Here is an 18,807-nt window from a genome sequence, read left to right as displayed (position 1 = left end):
GACAAAACTATGTTACACCCAGATCACATTGCCAGTTTTAGGGTTAAAGTGATGCTGTACTCAGTTGTGCACGGCTGAGGGCAGCTTTTACCTTCCTAGGGGGGGATCTGTAACGGCCACTAGTGTTAAGTAGTGTTCATGACATGAATGTTGATGTGCCCAGAGAATGTCTAGCTCTGATGTGCCTTTAAGATGACTTCATACGTCAGCGTACGTACGTTATTGTATGCGTGCGGTTTTTATGTGAGCGCGCACGCACAGTGAGATTGAGATTGCTCGCGCAAAGATGAAGATGACCGCTCTACTGTTGACCGTTATTATAATGTGTTTACTTCCACTTTGATTTGTAGCGTGTTTTAGAGTGTTATCTTTTCCCTTCTAACATTCGCTCTTCGACATGTATGTGAAGAGTATGTTTAACTGAGAGGAAACATCTATAAAAGTCTCGCGGAACTAAGTTACCAGTTCGTTTGCACTGTCTTGTATTCTTCATCTTGGCCAGACTTCAAACTCTCTGACAGACGTTACAACATGTGACGTCATACCCTTTCTCTCAATGAATGAAGCTAACTTTACTGAAGCTAAAGTCTGTCATTTTTTCTATAGTCTTACGTTATAATCGTAACGTTACGCCGTTATGCCTGAGTGTTTTGTACCAGACTGCACACAGACTGTTGGTGACGACGTACATAGTGCGAGACGAGAGATGTAACGTTAACGTTAGTTCATTGAGCGATTTTCACATAAAAATAAATGTTACTCTTTTGTTTTATGACAAACTGCGACTTTCTTGACTTTCATAATTATCTTTTAAATTGACAAACATCATATGTGTAATTCAGGGCACAGATCAGACGAGTTGTCTCTCGCCATTGACTACCATAGATATTTCTTCCGAAATAAGGTCCCATGAACCGGAAGCGGAGGGGAGGCACTTAGGCTCTCCATAAATCAATCAGTTACTACTACCTGTAAAAGATGCTTGATTTGGTGTATCTCAGAAATCTGTGAGAAGAACCAGCTCTTCTTCAGTGCAGTCCGGCTGATAAAACATCTGCTGCTGCATTTCTGCCGATGATTTCTGGTTATACATCATCCAGCCGAAGAGAACACACCTCAAGCCTTTTGTGTTCCTCTGCATCGGACTAAACCATTTTTATGTAGGGGAGAAAGAGGAGATGTTTGAAAAACGTAAAATAAATTGCATGTGTTTGTGGTTTTCTTTAAACTCTCAGGCATAAAAGCTGACACTGTAATATACAGGTGATACATACGATTATGGGAATATATAGCAATGCTGGGAAGAACCCCGGAAGTAAAGATAAACAACAATGCCTTGAACTACCAACCTGAAGCTGCTGCCGCGATTTACACTATTGGCTGTTAATATCCAATATAGGATATGTATATAGTTCATTCCTGATTCTTTTTTTACTTTCTGAATTATATATATAAAATTTATTTTATTTATAAATGAATTTCACTGTATATAGTCTAAAGTATGAAAGAAATGTATGTACAGTTTTAGAATTGACACAACATCATTAAACACAACAATACGCCATCGCATTCACGACTCTCCTGTGATTAAAGGCGACACTTCCGGTTTTCTTCCCACCGGAGCCTCGCTTTCGATTTCAAAATAACGGCAGAGGGCCCTCCTAGGCACCCTATTAGCGACGGTCCTGCAGTCACGTGACCAAGACCGTCACATTCAACCAATCGAGCAAGCGAACGACAAATATCTAACTTAATGCAGAAATGCAGCATGTGCGTTTCATCAGCCGGGCCGATCCATTCCTCATTGAAGAAGAACGGGTCTTTCTCACACCTCATCCGAAATACACCAAATCAAGCATCTTTTAAAGGTAGTGCACGTTGTATCTGATTGATTTATTACGATTTTATCTCACTATATGTGTTTTTAAAATGTTAAAAACGGATTATATGGGAGCTGGAATGCAGATTGCTTCAAATGTTAGCCTAAACCACAGCAGTTTTTCAGATTTCCTGTCGTATACAAGAGATGTTGAGCATATGGGATGAACGAACAGCTTAAACATAAATTAACCATAATTAACCATCTGTCAAATGATTATATTAGATTTCTTCCTATTAATAATGATATGCTGATATACATTACTACACAGTTTTCCCTGTTCAAGCCAGCCACGAGGACACGTTTTAGATGACGATATTAAAGTCATCATGAAATCAAACTTGACAATTCTTCTTTTTTTTTATGGAATATTGTAGTATTTAATATAAATAATGTATCGATGCACTTAAGTAGTTTTTCTTAAATCCATGTGCCCTCGTAATCTTTAATAAAGTAACGTTAACTTCCCCTACCCCTGACTCGTCACCAGGTGTGTTCGACATCGATGTCACCTATCAGGGTGGATGCTCGTGCTGCATAACCTAAGACCCAGGAAATAAATGTGTTTTTGAATTTAGACATTTTTAATGTCATTACATTGTTTAGAGCATAAGAAACAAAAAACAACAACAAAAAAAAAACCTGATAAATATTTTATTCATGTTAAGCTATGTACTCTTTAGAAGGCACCAGGACTCAGTTTCGTCATTTGAAAAGGTCTAACATTAAAAAGATTTATTAACATTCCATTTCATCTTGTGCTACCATATTTCATATTGACCTCGCTTGTGAAAATGTCAAACTTGACACAAGTTCAGATGCAACTTCGCTGACTGGAGTTTCTTAGTGTCTTAGTGTTTCAAAAAACATAATCTTTAACACTGTTTTTTTCTTCAAAGTCCAAATCAATGATTGTGGCACAAGTGAAAATCAACAAGTCTCTTCTTTTTCAGTGTAGCCCACACTTTCCACAACTCGAGCTTGACCTGTTTAGTCATCATTTTTGAAGCATCACTGCTTGTCAGTGTAGTGAGGCCAATAGTCAGTGGCATCTTTCCTGACATCTGGTTGTAGTATTATGGATGGAATGGATCACATGTTTCAAACTGGCATAGAATAATGTACCAAAATGCCTGACACTCAAAAGCCTACTATACTGCCTGACACTGCCAGTAATGAACAATAGTGCAGCTATGTAGAAAAAATGTATCCCCTAAAAGGACTGTCATTTAAGCATAACACAGATATTTTTTGTTTGTTTTTTGGTATTTAAGTTATTGAATTTACAAAATGTGCTTTTAAAATGACCAGAAACTTTAGAAAACACATCTGCTGTTCAATTTTATTTAATTGAATTTCCTAGTTAAAAATGAACTTACAAAGGAGCCTAAAACAGCATGTGACCTAACGTGCTCATGTCTCTTTCACGTCCTTGTTGCCAAATGTCAAGCACTTGAGACAAATTTTAATTTTATTGACTGAAGGATATTATATAATTCTAAAATGCAATTTGTTTCGGTTGAATATTGTTGTATTTTCTCTGCGTCGTTTATAAATGACGAAACACCATAGAGGGTTAATTTATTTTTGTTTCTGCAGTGTTGCTCCTAAACATAACATTTTAAACTACCACTGAACTGAAATTCATTGACAGACTTGCATTACTGGTGTTACTGCTGTCTCCAGGTACTCCGCTGTCAGTCATGTGAAGTGGTGCTCACTTTAGAACCAAATGGCATACATTTTGTAACTTGCAAACAGTTACATTAATTAATATGAATATTAGTCTAAATACTAGTAAATAAAAATGAAACCTTTACAGACATTAACCCTCCAATCACCCTCAGATTTACCCCACTTTTTTTCCCCACTGGGGTCAATTGGACCCCAGCAGTTTAAACTTCTAGAACATGATTTTATTTATTTTTATTTTTACAAAGTGTTATGTGTCAGGGATTTTATGTTTCCTTGTTGACTATGTAAATAGCTCTGTGAATAAATTTAGGTCAGGGCCCTAAAGCAGAGGTAAGTGTTTGGAAGATTATAATATTTCAAGTTATAATGACCTCAATCTCATTAAAAAAAAAAAAAAAGTTTCATTCACTAATAATTTTGTGGATTATTTCATATTTGTACACACAAGAGAAATTCTCATGAAAAATCTCCACCTAATTCACATGTGCGTACGCAAACATATTTTAATACAATTATGGTCATGTTAAGATGTAATATAACTTAACAGATAAATGAGCCTGGTGTAAAATCGACCTCTAAGAACATTGATGCTACAAAATGTGTACAGGACATTAAAAACATATCATCATGTTAATTTTATGTTTATCTAGTAGATTTGTCATTAACCCTAATACTCAGTGGCATACATTTTGTAACTTTTTTTTTTTTACATGAACTGGGCTGTTCTTAAGGTATGCAAAACGTCACATTCATGGTCTTTGGGGGTCAAAATGGGCTCTAAAATTATATACTAAACTATAAATTAAAACACAAGTTAGGTTATAGTGGCATTCATTATAAACCACGTACAAGCAAGACAAAATGAATTTATTTAAAGAGAAACTCGCAATTTGACTCGCATACCTCGCATACTCCATATTCACTATGTAACTATGTATGTGAAACTATTGTTCATTATGTAAGCAAGGCTTTATACTATTCCAATATCCACACGAAATATCATCCTTCGCATGCGCAAAAATGTGTTTGCTTGGGCACTGGGCATATTGACCGGCACAGATTGTACAGAGGACCATTTAAATTGAGCGGTGTAACTTTAGGCTATGTTTGGTTGCCTGCATTTTAGTTTGCAGATGAATGGCTGAAAATAATGTTAACACAATGATACCTTATTGTAAATTGTTACCAAAACCTTTAAGGGTAATGAAACCCTGCTCTTTCAGCTCAAGTCTACCTCACAATATTTTTTGAAAAATGCAGCTTAAATGGGCATGTTTGGCTGTGAGAAGAAGGGAGGGAAGTGGGTGTGATTTGGCAAGACAGGAGAGGAAGAGCAACTGTCAACTGTCAGTCGCCCATGCCGACTCGCACTAAAAACAGGTAAAACCAGCAGCCATATCACCCTGTAGGCTGTAGCCCAAGACTGGTTGCCCACTGAAGCTAAGCAGGGCTGAGCCTGGTTAGTACCTGGATGGGAGACCTCCTGAGAAAAACCAGGTTGCTGCTGGAAGAGGTGTTAGTGAGGCCATCAGGGGGTGCTCACCCTGTTGTCTGTGTGGGTCCTAATGCCCCAGTGTAGTGACGGGGACACTATACTGTCAAAAGAGCACCGTCCTTCGGATGAGACGTTAAACCGAGGTCCTGACTCTCTGTGGTCATTAAAAATCCCAGGATGTCCTTCGAAAAAAGAGTAGGGGTGTAACCCCGGCATCCTGGCCAAATTTGCCCCTTGGCCCCTGTCCATCATGGCCTCCTAATCATCCCCATATACTGATTGGCTTCATCACTGTCTCCTCTCCACCAGTAAGCTGGTGTGTGGTGGGCGTTCTGGCGCAATATGGCTGCCGTCGCATCATCCAAGTGGATGCTGCACATTGGTGGTGGTTGAGGAGATTCCCCCATCTATGTAAAGCGCTTTTGAGGTCTCAGAAAAAGCGCTATATAAATGTAACGAATTATAAAACGTGTGGAAAGCAAGATTTTTAAAAGATTGCAAAGTTAGTCAAATGAAATGCACTGACAAATGTCTGTTTGTCCTTTTTAAAGTAGCTGAATGCTCTGCTTTATATATTAGATTAACGACCTTTGACCCATACAATCACACCGATGTGATTAGAACATTGAGTGCAGCATCAGGTGATCTAAATTCAAATGAGCTTTTGTGCTTTGGTTGACGTTGAGCCAGAGATGGGTGAGCTCAGCACTTGTCATATCACAGCTATATTTTCTCACAGTTTGACATGTCTGTCATTGGAAAGCACACATGTGGTGTCATCAATAATTAAAGCTGCAGTCTGCAGTTTTTCCTCTTTGTCGCCATCTCTGTTCGATATCTGCATTGCAGTTATTCGTGGAATTATCAACTTTACGTGGGTTGTGCCTCGGCACCGTGCGGATGAATCCAATGTTTTGAGAGTGTGAGAGTGCGGCTGTCAGTCACCGCTTCGGTATGGATACTGCCATTCGCAATCACAGATTCTACTTTTTGGAAGTATGACAAAATAAGAATTTTCACCGAAAAATGTAATCTGAACAAGTAACATCCACTTTTGTTCTGACCAACTAAGGGGAAAAAAAGCATTGCAGTAAATCGCGCCGATTAAATCTAACGATTGCTTAGTTATCATATCACGTCAAACCGTGCAAATTATACTTTGTTCTCAAATTGTTAATGTTAACAACATCAGAATTGCGTGACTACATTTAATCCACCAGTACCACTGGAATTTAAAAAATGATCACAAGCTTACCGTTTTGAATTAAGCTAAGGCAAGCAGATAGTTTTGAACACTGGCTGGTTATGTACTTGCTCAAAAAATATTTAAAAAAAATGTTTAACCCAAAAAAAATGACAAATGACACTGGGCCCCATTTACCAATCTAACGTAGAAGCAAATACAGATCCAAGCACAGAAATCGTCTTGCGACAGGGTTCAACATGATGGGATTGGCAGCATACAAATGTTTCATCAATCACATATGACTGATTGTACATTGATAAATGTGGCAGCTGAAAACAAGTGTCATTAAATATCACACCCCAAATTTTAGAAGCCTCGCTCTATAGTTTACGACAAGAGAGAAATGTAACCCGGCTAAGAAGTAATATCACGAAAAAGAAATTGCTCTTATTCCAAAAACACCCCTCAGCCTCATTTTTGCAAACAGTTGCAAATTGGTAAATGGGGCCCTGTGTCAAACTGGAGCTTTAAGAGACAGTGTCTTCTCATAGGATAAAAAAAAACCCTCATGAATAATTGAGACACCGACGCGTCATTGAAGTATTATAGTGTAAGACACGATGTAGATTTTAAACCCGGAAGATGAAACTAGTGGAAAAAAACTCAAAATGAACCAGTTTTCTCCTACAATTATATCTAACAGATGCAAACATTGTCTTCAATGATGTTCAACACACACCTTTTTTAAAATCTCAGAAAATTTAGTTTCATGACCTTCTTATTTATAAGCATTTTTTTCTTTTATATTAATGATTTGAGCATTTGTGAAATAATTTTATAAAACTATATTACCAGAACAGTATATTTATTCTATGTAGTGATTTGTCATTCTAACTGCTAGAGACACAAAGAGGAATAGGCTTAAAGGAATTCGTATCCAATGACTCTATCTAGTGGACAACTTTAGTGTTACATCCTTTATCCGTCAGCTGAAATATCTGGTTGTCTTAAAAAAATAAATAAAAAATAAACTTGCTGTTACTAAATAAAGTTGTCTGGCTTGATGAGAACAATATATGTACTGAGTTTGGTGACTGTAGGAAAAACTAAACCCCTACCTTTAGAGCGCCACCTCCACACCCATTTCTGAGCTTTTGCCAGTGTCTATCATTGATGCTGATCTGTGTCGAGTTTCATTAAATTGTAAGCAAGTTAAAGGGTAACTCTCGCCAAATTGCAACCTAGGCTATTTTTGTTAGTAATCTACCCGAGTCAAACATTCGTGTAAATGCATAATTAGAATGGAAACGGCACTTGTAAGATTGACCGTATTTTCGTTTTCGGTCAAAATGCTTTTTGAATGGGAGTGCTAGGGGCACTACAATGATAGCACCAAAATCGCTGAATACTTTTGCTTCCTTCTAATTTTAATGACATATTTATGCATTGTTTTTTCCAGCATCAGAATGTGTGGTATATGGGCCTTGTTTGGTAGTGATGAGTGCCTCTCGGCTCAGTGCACCAATGCCATGAAGATCGCGCATCGTGGTCCAGATGCTTTCCGCTTCGAGAATGTCAATGGATTCACCAACTGCTGCTTTGGGTTTCACCGCCTTGCTATTGTGGACCAGCTGTATGGCATGCAGCCTCTGCGTGTCAAGAAGTTTCCCTACCTCTGGTTGTGTTACAACGGTGAGATCTACAACCACATCACGGTAAGTAGTTGAACGTTGTTCACACAAAAATATAATTTTATCAGAGTGATAATTTCATGTTTGTGTGTGTGTGTGTGTGTGTGTGTGTGTGTGTGTGTGTGTATATATATATACACAGCTGGCAGCTTATGCAAAGATTGCTATTCCACAGCCAGAAACAGCACAAGGTCTGCGTGGCATCACGATCTTTTCACAATCTTGTGTACAACTACTTTAGATTCACTCGCTTCTCATCGACTGAACACCAGTGGACAATGTTGTTGTCTTGGTACAGAGGTAGTCATATTAAAATGATTGTGCCCCGTGACGTCACATGCCACCTTGGATTCAAAGTATTTTTACAGCTTGATTATATTATGCTTTTTTATTGATGACAAGGATGTTTTAAGTTATGGAAGGATGTATTAATGATACAAAGACCTCTTATATGCCAAAAGATCAAGGAAAATTAGATTTCTCATGTCATGACCTCTTCAAGGCCTTTGTGTGATTGAGTCATGTGATCGTAGTTGGAATGATCGTAGATGGTTTAACTTAACATCTAATGATCTGTCTTTTCCCTTATAGCTGAAGGAGCAATTTGAGTTTGAGTATCAGACCAAAGTGGATGGAGAGATCCTTCTGCACCTGTACGATCGCTTTGGAATCAAGGAGATGGCATCTCTGCTAGATGGAGTGTTCGCATTCATCCTGTTGGACACTGCTAACAGAAAGGTTTTCTTGGGGAGGGACACGTACGGTGTGAGACCACTGTTCAGACTGCTCACCGACGATGGCTTTCTAGCAGTCAGTTCTGAGGCCAAAGGTATAATGAATAAAACCAAGTCATAGTTGTCCTCTCCTGGTTAATTTAACTAAAACCGTAATCCCGATACAGATAAGTCAAATCGCAAAACTGTTTTAGATTAATAAATGAATGCATGATTCAGAGTGAAGCACGGCACTGTTCTTTTACACACCTGCAGCTCATAATCTGGCGTCTGAATACTTTCTCAATTCACTGTATCTTTGAAAAGGCCTCAAGGTTCCATATTTGGCGACTGTTTGTGATAGAAGTGAAATTTGAACAGAAATGTATTTTGTTGGCGAGAACACGTAGATGGCTGTTTTTGGTACATCGCCTAAACAAAATCTCATAGGAACTTCAATTTGTGATATCAACTTTAAATCAAAGCCATATGTCTAACCAAGTTGAGTTCCAAATTTGAAGGAATTTTAGAGTTAAAATTATTTTGTAAAATATATATTTTATATAAAATGTTTTGTACAGTACAGTTTGATTTACAGTCAATTTGAAGTTCCATAACTTTTTCATACTTTAATGTTTTGAAGTGCTTTCAGGGTCTTATTCCAAAGCATTCTTCAATTACAACAGTTAGTGCATTTTCATGTCTATTCTCAAAAAGGGGGGGGTGACGGTTAAGGGTTGGTCTCCCTGCCATTTTCTGCCAAAATAAATGCTGAATGGTTTAAAGTCTGAAAATAAAGAAATTAAGACAGCCATAAATATTAGCGTTGTAATTTCAGCTACTGAAAAAAAAAATCTTAAATAGTATTTTTATTTTATTTTACGATTACATTTGTAATATTTTTATTTTAATAATCTTAGTCATCAATCTGATATAAAATCAAAAAATGTTAGGCCAAATTGTGCAGCTCTACAAAGAAGCACGGCAAACCAGGATTTTTTTCTTTTTTGGATGTAATTACATTATCATTTAGTTTTATTCATATCTGCTGGTGCAATACTTTGAGCACACATTTATTGCAGAATGATTACAGCATCCCATTTTCACTGTGATTTAATCCAAACAGGTTTGACAGAGATCACACACTCCATGTCCACCCCTGCAGAGATCACCGCCTTCCTCCCAGGACACTTTGAGGAGTTTCACTTGAATCCCAATGGAAAAGTCAAGTCTATTCAGATGGAGCGCTTCCACTGCTGCACAGAGGAACCTAAACATGCCTCCTATAACAACCTTCAGGGCCTTGGCACAGGTAGATGTCTTATAGTGATATAAATGTACAAGCAATTTTTATATTCTTTGTGTTTCAGGGTAGGCACACACAACAGTGTTATCACCTTGTTTTTCTTTGCATTTAAATGTCTATGGAAAAGATGAATGGGAAAAATATTTCTGGAACTTTCCAATCATTGTAGTATACAGTGGTGCTTGAAAGTTTATGAACCTTTTAGAATTCTCTATATTTTTGCATTAATATGACCCAAAACATCATCAGATTCACAAAAGTCCTAAAAGTACACCGTATTACTAGCCTGGCAAGCCAGACCTACATCAAGATGTTAGGTCTGGCAACTCACCATAGACACGGATCAATCCGAGGAGCGGGATAAACGGCTGTCTTTCAAATTCCCTCTGCACGCAATAGGACAGCGCTGCAACCAACCAGAGCGTTTTCCCAACAGTGGAGCTAACATTAGTTGATTCAACTTTTGCCATATCTGGCCGGCAAAACTACGAACACACCTTCCTTTTTTTAAGAATGACTTAAGTGCCGTTCTTTGCTCTTTTCTCAAAGAAAAACTTAACTCCAAGTCCTCTAGAGTCGCGGACAAAGCCGATTCGAAAGACTGTTCGCCAGAAGCAGCAGCTCTTCTTTGTTTTCAAGTAGCAGGGAACCGTCGCAACTCTGTCATCATTATGTTAAGCCCGCCCCACCTACTCTATACGCGATGTGATTGGCCTGACCCAATTTAGGTTTTTGCAGCTCGAAAGTCAATGAAGAGTTGCTAGACTACCCTGTAAAATAATATATACTCTGTATATACTCAGTATTTGTTTTGACCCCCTTGTGCAGCAATAACGGGACACTCACTGACAGCTGAATGTCATCCCATTGGCTGAAACCATCTCAGAACAGGTGGAGCCTAATTTCACTTTTAAATTAACTTCTAATCCTAGAACTTCACATACTTTTGCTACTCAGAGATATGTCATTTTTGATAATTTTCCTGAATAAATAAATTACCAAGTATATTATTTTGTCTCGTTTGTTTGATTGGGTTCTCTTTGTCTACATTTAGGACTTGTGTGAATATCTGATGTTTTGGATCATATTTATTCAAAAATATAGAAAATTCTAAAAGGTTCACAAACTTTCAAGCAGCACTGTACGTCGTCTTTCAATCAATGACAACTAAAAAGAAATACTTTTTTCTCCCTTGTCATCAGGCTTTGAATTGGAGACGGTCAAGAGCAACATTAGGATCCTGTTTGAAAATGCTGTAAAGAAACGCTTGATGGCTCACAGAAGAATCGGCTGCCTCCTCTCAGGTGCCTGTGCTGCTCTTTCTGTTATTTGCTTTAAGTGGGTTTGTTACTCTGACTTTTTTATTACATTCACCCTATCCATGATGGTTTTATTTCCAGGTGGTCTCGATTCCAGTCTGGTTGCCGCGACACTCGTGAAACTGGCCAAAGAAGAAGAGCTTCAGTATCCCATTCAGACTTTTGCCATTGGTGCAGATGACAGCCCAGATCTTCTTGCTGCCCGCAAGGTAAGTGACACTGTACATTCAGCATGTCATATCATATGCACTTTATGCTTCTATAGCCTGAACATGTGTTGCACTCTCTTTGGATAGTGCATTTCTCTGCACTTTGTGTTGACTTAAAAGCATTAGATGCTAGTGTTGTCATGATTGTGGAATTTCTAACCACAATAAAATACCTTAGAAATATCGAAGGTTTAATACCATTCTTGGATACTACAGGGAAAAATTTAGTTTCTGAAGAAAACTGTGTACATTTTTCAATCTGGTGCACTTTATGAGCAAAAGTAAAAGCAGTAAAGGCACACTATGCAAGATTTGTACTTTAATATAACAGCTTCGAAATAATTTCGATGGTAAACTCGTAGGGTGAATCATCAGTTATCATAGAAACTTAAAGTAAAATAAAAGTAAATGTAAAAAACTTAAAAGTAAAACCACCAAAATAAAAGCTCCATGGTTTAAAGGGCCATGAAAGTCTAACACACATTTTTGAGATGCTTCCAGTAACAGATATGAACCGGTTGCACATCAATGATCTCGTTTTTATTATAGAGGCAAAAGAGGATCATCGTTTTTTGGATCGTTTTGTTCTTCCAGTTTAAAAATCAGTTGAATCACATGCCATATGTGGTTTTGAGTATTTACGTTGGTACACGTTGGTTTTAACTGGTGTTGTGTGGCAGGTGGCAGCCTACATTGGCAGCGAACACCATGAGGTGAAGTTCACGCCTGAGGAGGGTATCCGCGCGTTGGATGAAGTCATCTTTCACTTGGAGAGTTTTGACATCACCACTGTGCGTGCCTCTGTTGGTGAGTACAGGAGCTCAGACTATAGGAGTAGAAGGAACTAGGGCTACTCACGAGTAATTATATATATATATATATATAATATAGTCGACTAGTAGTTCGTTTAATTAGTTGACTGATCGCATGTTTAAAGCTGCAATATGTAATATTTGTGTTCAAAAATGTACAAAATGTATATATTTAGTGAGTACATCATGAATCCATTTTCCAAACCGTGTTTTTGTCTTATCCTGAATAACAAATGTTTATATTTGGACTATTGTAGCCCAGTATCTGCATGACTCATCATTGACATTAGGGCTTTGACTTTTGCCCAAAAATCATATTCGAAGTTCGTTTGTTTATTAATATTAATATTTGAATATTTATTAATAATATTTTGACCATTAAATGCCTTCAGTAAGACCTTTATTTGTATCAAACTTAAGTTGTATATGTTCTGTCCACCAGAGGGCAGTGTATCAGTCAATGTCAATAGGCAGGCAATGATGTTTTCAGAAGAAAAACACACTGTCACAACTGTTTTTTATTGTTTTTTATTTATGGGGGGGGGGGGATTCCCTGTTTCTTTGGTAACCCAAAGTAGCACCACACGTTGCTTTTCAAATTGTCTGGAGTGTAGATTTCGAACTCTCGTCAGGCATGGTTGTTGTAGGCGTTGGCACGGCCATTGTTTTGGTATACAAAATAGGTGCTAACCAGGATGCTAACGTCACCTACAGGAGCCCAGATGACCAAAAATAGTCTTGCTAATGAGCTCGCTATTCAAAACTTAACCAGGCGTGAAAAAGCCTCAGAATCTGAATTGAAAACAATGTTTACAAGCAAACACAATTACAAAAATAATGTTCTGAGTCAAAGTCCTAATAGACATAAACGGAGAGAAGTCATTCTGACTATGTTCTTCCACAAGATGCAGTTTTGTTTATTTTCCGCTAGAGTGCCAGAAGTTACATGAATTAAAACGTAATGATGATTTATATGGTATAAATCAATAATGATCCTTTAATTGCCTATATATAATAGTGTAATCAGCAATTGTGCACACACACTTGTGCTTGCTGTAGCACACCGATTAAGAATGTGTTATAAAAAACAGCAAGGAGACTGTTTGAACATTTTAATAATTTATTGATAAAATTGTGTTTTCGGATGTAGAGATTTAAGTCAACGATGCTGACTCATCTCAGTAGTGGTTGTCTATATGCATTTTTCATATGGATCACATAATCTGAGAATATTTGCTTTCCATTTGAATTGATTCATTTAAAAGTAGACATTTCAAGCTTTCTATAGATGCATTTCTCATGTCTGTGAGGCAAGTATACACTGAGTTTCGGTTTATTTCGACAAGCCGAGACCGAGATGGCAGAAAGAGCATCCTGTTTTTCAATTATTTTACAAAAGTTTGACATTTTATTGTTATTGCGAGTGCACACAAATACAATTTCAAATGATCTATTACTCTTTTGAATAATGTATTATCTCTATGACCAAAATCTTTTTTTTTTTTTTTTTTTTGCAGGAATGTACCTGATATCAAAGTACATCCGTGAGAAGACAGACAGCGTTGTGATTTTCTCAGGTGAAGGTTCTGATGAGCTGACACAAGGATATATCTACTTTCATAAGGTACATGTCATTTATGTTCTAAGTTTACATTTACTGTCAATTCCAAATGTATAAAAAAAGCTGCACTTAAAAATGCTCTAATAAAACTGGTTCTGAGAAAAGGTGTAGCAACATTTGTGTAGTTTTATAATGTAATTCAATAACATTCAGACATTTTAAGAGGGACTTCACTATATGAGACATAAGTGTCTTGTCATGCATTGTTAGCTGTATCTTCAGACTAGGGCTGTCACTTTACGTTCGAAAATCGATTGCACAATCGATCGGACCAACCAACGCAAGTTTCGAAAAATGTCTTTGTCTTTTCGATGTCTTTTCTCGGAGCACGTCCAGCTCGTCACGACAGCGAACGCGCGTCACACAGCAACTGCAGGCTCTGACAAACACACATAACAGCAAATTATCCTTCTGCATAATGTGTCTCTTTTTACAACAAAACTGTGAATTCTGCCGGTATTCAGACAGTCTCATGCATACAGATACAGATTCGGGCTACGGTCAACAATCGCCTACGTAGGCAACATTTGTTTGACTTTTCTAACCGTAAACACAGGCATGTTGAAGACTGCAGTAATGTTTTTCATTGATGTTATGGCAGTCCACTCTGCTTATTGCTTTTCGAGAATGTTGCACTGCTGTTTGTCATTGTGCACGAAACTTCACGCCAATAAATCAACAGGAATATTGCTGACTTGTGCGCGTCTCAAGCGCCCTCTTTATGTTCATCCTAATGCCTGTTAGTTGTCCGTGGATTTGCCCATATTTGGCGTTTAAAATGGAAACGTCTTTAGACATGGAAAATCGATTTTACAATCGATTCAGTGAACACTTATGTCTCAAAAATCGAACAGGATTTTTTCACAAAAGTGACAGCCCTACTTCAGACTTGGATTCTGCTGAATTTGTGACTTTGAATTAGGCGCCGACCCCTGAAGCGGGCGCTGAGGAGAGTGTACGTCTGCTGAAAGAGCTTTATCTGTTTGATGTGCTGAGAGCGGACAGAACCACGGCTGCACACGGGTAAGACAAAATACCCCTTCCTTCTCTTCCCTTCCCACTGTAACTTGGTGATTTCCACTGTTTGTGACGTCAAACCTTTTCCACTAGACTGGAGCTGAGAGTGCCTTTCCTGGACCACAGATTCACCGCATACTACCTCTCTCTGCCTGCAGAGATGAGAGCACCGAAGGTGAGTCCTGACGCCTCACAATTCAGTGATTTATCCTTCCTCATGTCAGTCTAAAATGTGTCTGTTCCCACATCAGTTACGGTGCCTGGTCTGAAGTGTAATACAAAAACCAAAACCCCAAATATGAGCAATAATGATAGTGATGCTTAATTTATTGGTATTGCTTTTTCTTTTCAAATATCATATTAGTGTTTTTTGTAATCCGACTGAATAACTTGTTTGATTGGAGCAGAATGATGTGGAGAAGCATCTCCTGAGGGAATCATTTAAAGGGATGAATCTTATCCCAGATGAGATTCTCTGGAGAAGGAAAGAGGCCTTCAGTGATGGTATGACATCCTTGAAGAAATCCTGGTATGCAAGCCTGCAGGAGCACATCGAGTCTGAGGTACTACACATGTACACACAGACTATGATGTCATGGATGTGCACAGTACACGGTGTGTATCCTTTAATCTATCTTTTCTCCTTCAGGTGAACGACTCTCAGTTGGAGAAGGCTGAAGATCTGTTCCCTGTCATCAAAACCAACACCCCCAAAGCCAACACCCCCAAAGCCAACACCCCCAAAGCCAACACCCCCAAAGCCAACACCCCCAAAACCAAAGAAGGCTTCTACATAAGGCAGGTCTTTGAGAAGAAGTACCCCGGCCGCAGCGACTGGACGCCACATTACTGGATGCCCCGCTGGATCAAGGCCACCGACCCCTCAGCCAGAACCCTGTCCATCTACAAGCCTGATAAAGACGAGAAATCGCATCATTCTTCAGACCTTGGCTAAAGATTACATTCTTTACAGCACACACATCTGCCTATGGAGCTGGTTCAAAATGTACGATGCTACCTTCCTCTGTTAAATGAGCAAAAAATTATTTTTCTTTTTTCTTTTTTTTTCTTTAGGTGGTTTGTTTAGTCTTTTCTAAAGAGAACTGAATTTGTATTACTGCAGGCCAGTTCTTCACAGAAATGAAGCCTTGTCCACTAGTCAAGCCTTCAAGCTGCCTTGCTGAAATTCTGTGCATTTATATACAATATACTGAGTGTATATTGTGTATCATTTTATTTTTTCTCTTCAGATTTCTTCATCAAACTTTATTTTATTAAACAGAATCTAAAAAGATTTGGGAACCGAAGCGAGGAATAGCTTGTTGGTTAAAGGACTCCACTATAAAAATTTGTATAGAAACCTGTAAATTCTATTTTTGTTACTGCTTTAAAACTCAGAACTTAACATTAGCCAACATTGTCAACAAAAATTTTATACAAAGATTCAGAAAGCTTGAAGGGGATCTATTAGATTTTAAGATCAGGGGTGCATTTCCCAAAGCCAACTATGGTCACAATTTCTGTCGTTACCAATAGAGCTCAATGGAACTTACAAACAAAGTTGACTACTGATGCTTTTGGGAAATGCACCCCTGGGCTGGAAAAGTTGATGGTTTGTTTAGGGCTGTGCAGCGATTAATTGCATCCAGAATAAAAAAAATTGTTTACATAATGTGTGTGCACTGTGTATAATTTTGTACATATAAATACACACATGCATGTATATATTTAAGATATATTTGCATGTGTATATACTGTATATTTATATATAGCCTTATATATAAATATGTTAAAAAAATTATTCTTAATTATATACATGCGTGTGTATTTATAACATGTATACATACACAAAATAATTATACACAGTACACATGTAAACACTTATTTTGGATGGGATTAATCGTTGCACAGCCGTATTACAGGCTATGAACTACTTCCATTTTGCACTTGAGGTAAGCACTTACTCATGTTCCTTCAGTGGGACTGAGTGTATTTGTATGTGCAGGGTTAGTTATTTGACAGATTAGCAATTGGTTGGCTAGTTAAACTGCTTTTAACAAGCGACATTATAGGGATGGTCCACAAAAAACAAAAAAAAAGCTATATTTACTAACCCTTACGTTGTTCGAAACCTGAATGCATTTCTATTGCAAAACACAAAGATGAAATGTATGATTGTTGACAGTCAAACTGTTTTGGTGACCATTGAATGGAGATATATGCGTTCCTAAGAGCAGCATGGCTGTTAGTGTGAGTCTCTCAAAGTGACGTACTGGCACTGGTTTAAGTAAGATTGACCATTTAGCCTTAGGGGGAGTTGGTGTTGCTCTTTTTAAAATTTGATTTAATGTTTGTTTTATTTGGTGCACTAACAACCCTGTAATTAGAGAATGAATTTGGGATTATATTAATGAAATGGATGTGTATGTTGCGTAAAACATTTTCCACCTCCTGCACTGAATAATCAAAGATGTTTCAGTTACATTGAGACCCTGATGCGTGCTGTTATCGGTTTGAAAGATCTGGTCATGGTATTGATAAAGCTTTACCTCAGTGTATCTTGACGTGTGTTTTGACTTATTTCAGTATGGTGTGAAACGGTACTTCGATGATTGAGTATTCCTCTGTTCGCCTGTAGGTGGAGAGAGTGCACCCATTGTAAATACACATTTAGACTAATGATGCAAAAAGTAATTTAAAAAAGTATTTTTAATATCACGCTACAATCACAATATTAAATGAGCAAAAATCTTGTTCATAGCAGCGACAGGACATGCACAGTTCACAAGGACGAGATCACACCTGAACTGGTAGGCTTTGAAGTCTGAAATATATTTGAAATAATCAAACCAGCAAATAGCCTAGCTGCTTTTTGGTGAAATTCGCCATTTTTTAATCAGTCATTTTTGTAAATCATGTAGATCCAAAGAGTTTGGAGGGGCATTAAGCACTAGAAGAGAAATAAGCGTGCAATAAATTGATCCAATTAATGCCTCCTTGCTGAATAAAAGCATTAATTTCTTTCACACACACACACACACACACACAAAAAAATCTTTGGGGGAAATTTATTTTTTACAAAGGAAGTTTATTCTATTAAGTGCCACTTACTTGATGCATTACTTGACAAAATGACTGCCACTGTCTTGTGAAACCTGCAATGTCAAATGAGCTGTAATCCTCATGGGGACCAACATTGTCCCCCACAAGGATTTCAGATACTGTCACGTTCCCGCTGGCTCTCAAATGAACGGAAACCCAGGGTGGACCAGAACGCTGTCCTGTAAAATATGGAGCCAAGCTGCCTACACACAGTCATACAAGAGAGAATATCAAACCATGTAAAAGAAAACTGTACATCCATTTGAACATCTGAGAAATGCAGACCTTTATGAATCTGTCAGTTCCAGATGCAGTTGTGATGTTAAGGATTCAATTCGGCTGAACCCCCGAATGACAGCTTGACATCTTTGAAGCACCGGTCAATGTTTGTTCGTTGGAGAAAGATAGTCTCTCTTTCACAACCCTGCAGGAGAGCAATGGAGAGGAGAGGGGGGAAAGAGGAAGAGAGATAAGCTCTTTTGTGAATGGCATAACAACAGGGTGCTAGATAGATAGATAGATAGATAGATAGATAGATAGATAGATAGATAGATAGACAGACATATTAGGTTTGTGCAATTTTACGATTAGGCTGCAGCTGGCTTTATTTAAATAAATTTACTACTACATTCTACATTTGTATTCCCCTTTCACGCATTTATGTTTCTGGTTTTCACTTATATTTTTACTGTTGATCAGCTTTGTTTGTTTTTTTTTAAAAAAAGCTTCTAGCTGAAACTATTTACAATTTAATTAAAACAT

At 37.8% G+C, this 18,807-nt stretch overlaps 3 protein-coding genes and 1 long non-coding RNA gene across 10 annotated transcripts in view; 2 read left to right on the top strand and 2 right to left on the bottom strand.

Annotated features, from left to right (window-relative positions):
- The window catches only part of LOC307153743 (asparagine synthetase [glutamine-hydrolyzing]-like), a 35,961-nt gene extending 34,814 nt beyond the window's left edge, over positions 1-1,147 (bottom strand). For 5 of the 7 annotated variants that reach the window (XR_013820196.1, XR_013820197.1, XR_013820198.1 and 2 more), the window contains exon 1: positions 970-1,147. The gene's annotated coding sequence lies outside the window, so the exon portion shown is untranslated. Of the gene's footprint in view, positions 1-966 lie in introns of all 7 variants that reach the window. The other 2 variants (XR_013820199.1, XM_079863357.1) reach the window with 2 other exon arrangements.
- The window catches only part of palmdb (palmdelphin b), a 145,694-nt gene that overhangs the window by 72,345 nt on the left and 54,542 nt on the right, over positions 1-18,807 (bottom strand). The window lies entirely within an intron of this gene.
- The window catches only part of LOC307153757, a 68,223-nt gene that overhangs the window by 33,561 nt on the left and 15,855 nt on the right, over positions 1-18,807 (top strand). The window lies entirely within an intron of this gene.
- asns (asparagine synthetase) lies at positions 1,758-17,500 on the top strand. Its single transcript, XM_079863369.1, has 12 exons — positions 1,758-1,868; positions 7,715-7,970; positions 8,538-8,775; positions 9,786-9,971; positions 11,168-11,269; positions 11,366-11,493; positions 12,174-12,300; positions 13,823-13,929; positions 14,849-14,949; positions 15,037-15,118; positions 15,351-15,506; positions 15,593-17,500. Exons 2-12 carry the CDS (start codon positions 7,722-7,724, stop codon positions 15,896-15,898), a joined length of 1,782 nt encoding a protein of 593 aa, XP_079719495.1. The 5' UTR covers positions 1,758-1,868; positions 7,715-7,721; the 3' UTR covers positions 15,899-17,500.

This window comes from Squalius cephalus (assembly GCF_949319135.1).
Source record: "Squalius cephalus genome assembly, chromosome: 25".
NCBI lineage: Eukaryota > Metazoa > Chordata > Actinopteri > Cypriniformes > Leuciscidae > Squalius > Squalius cephalus.
The sequence above is the reverse complement of the archived record's forward strand: the minus strand, read 5'-3'. Positions and strand labels throughout refer to the sequence as shown.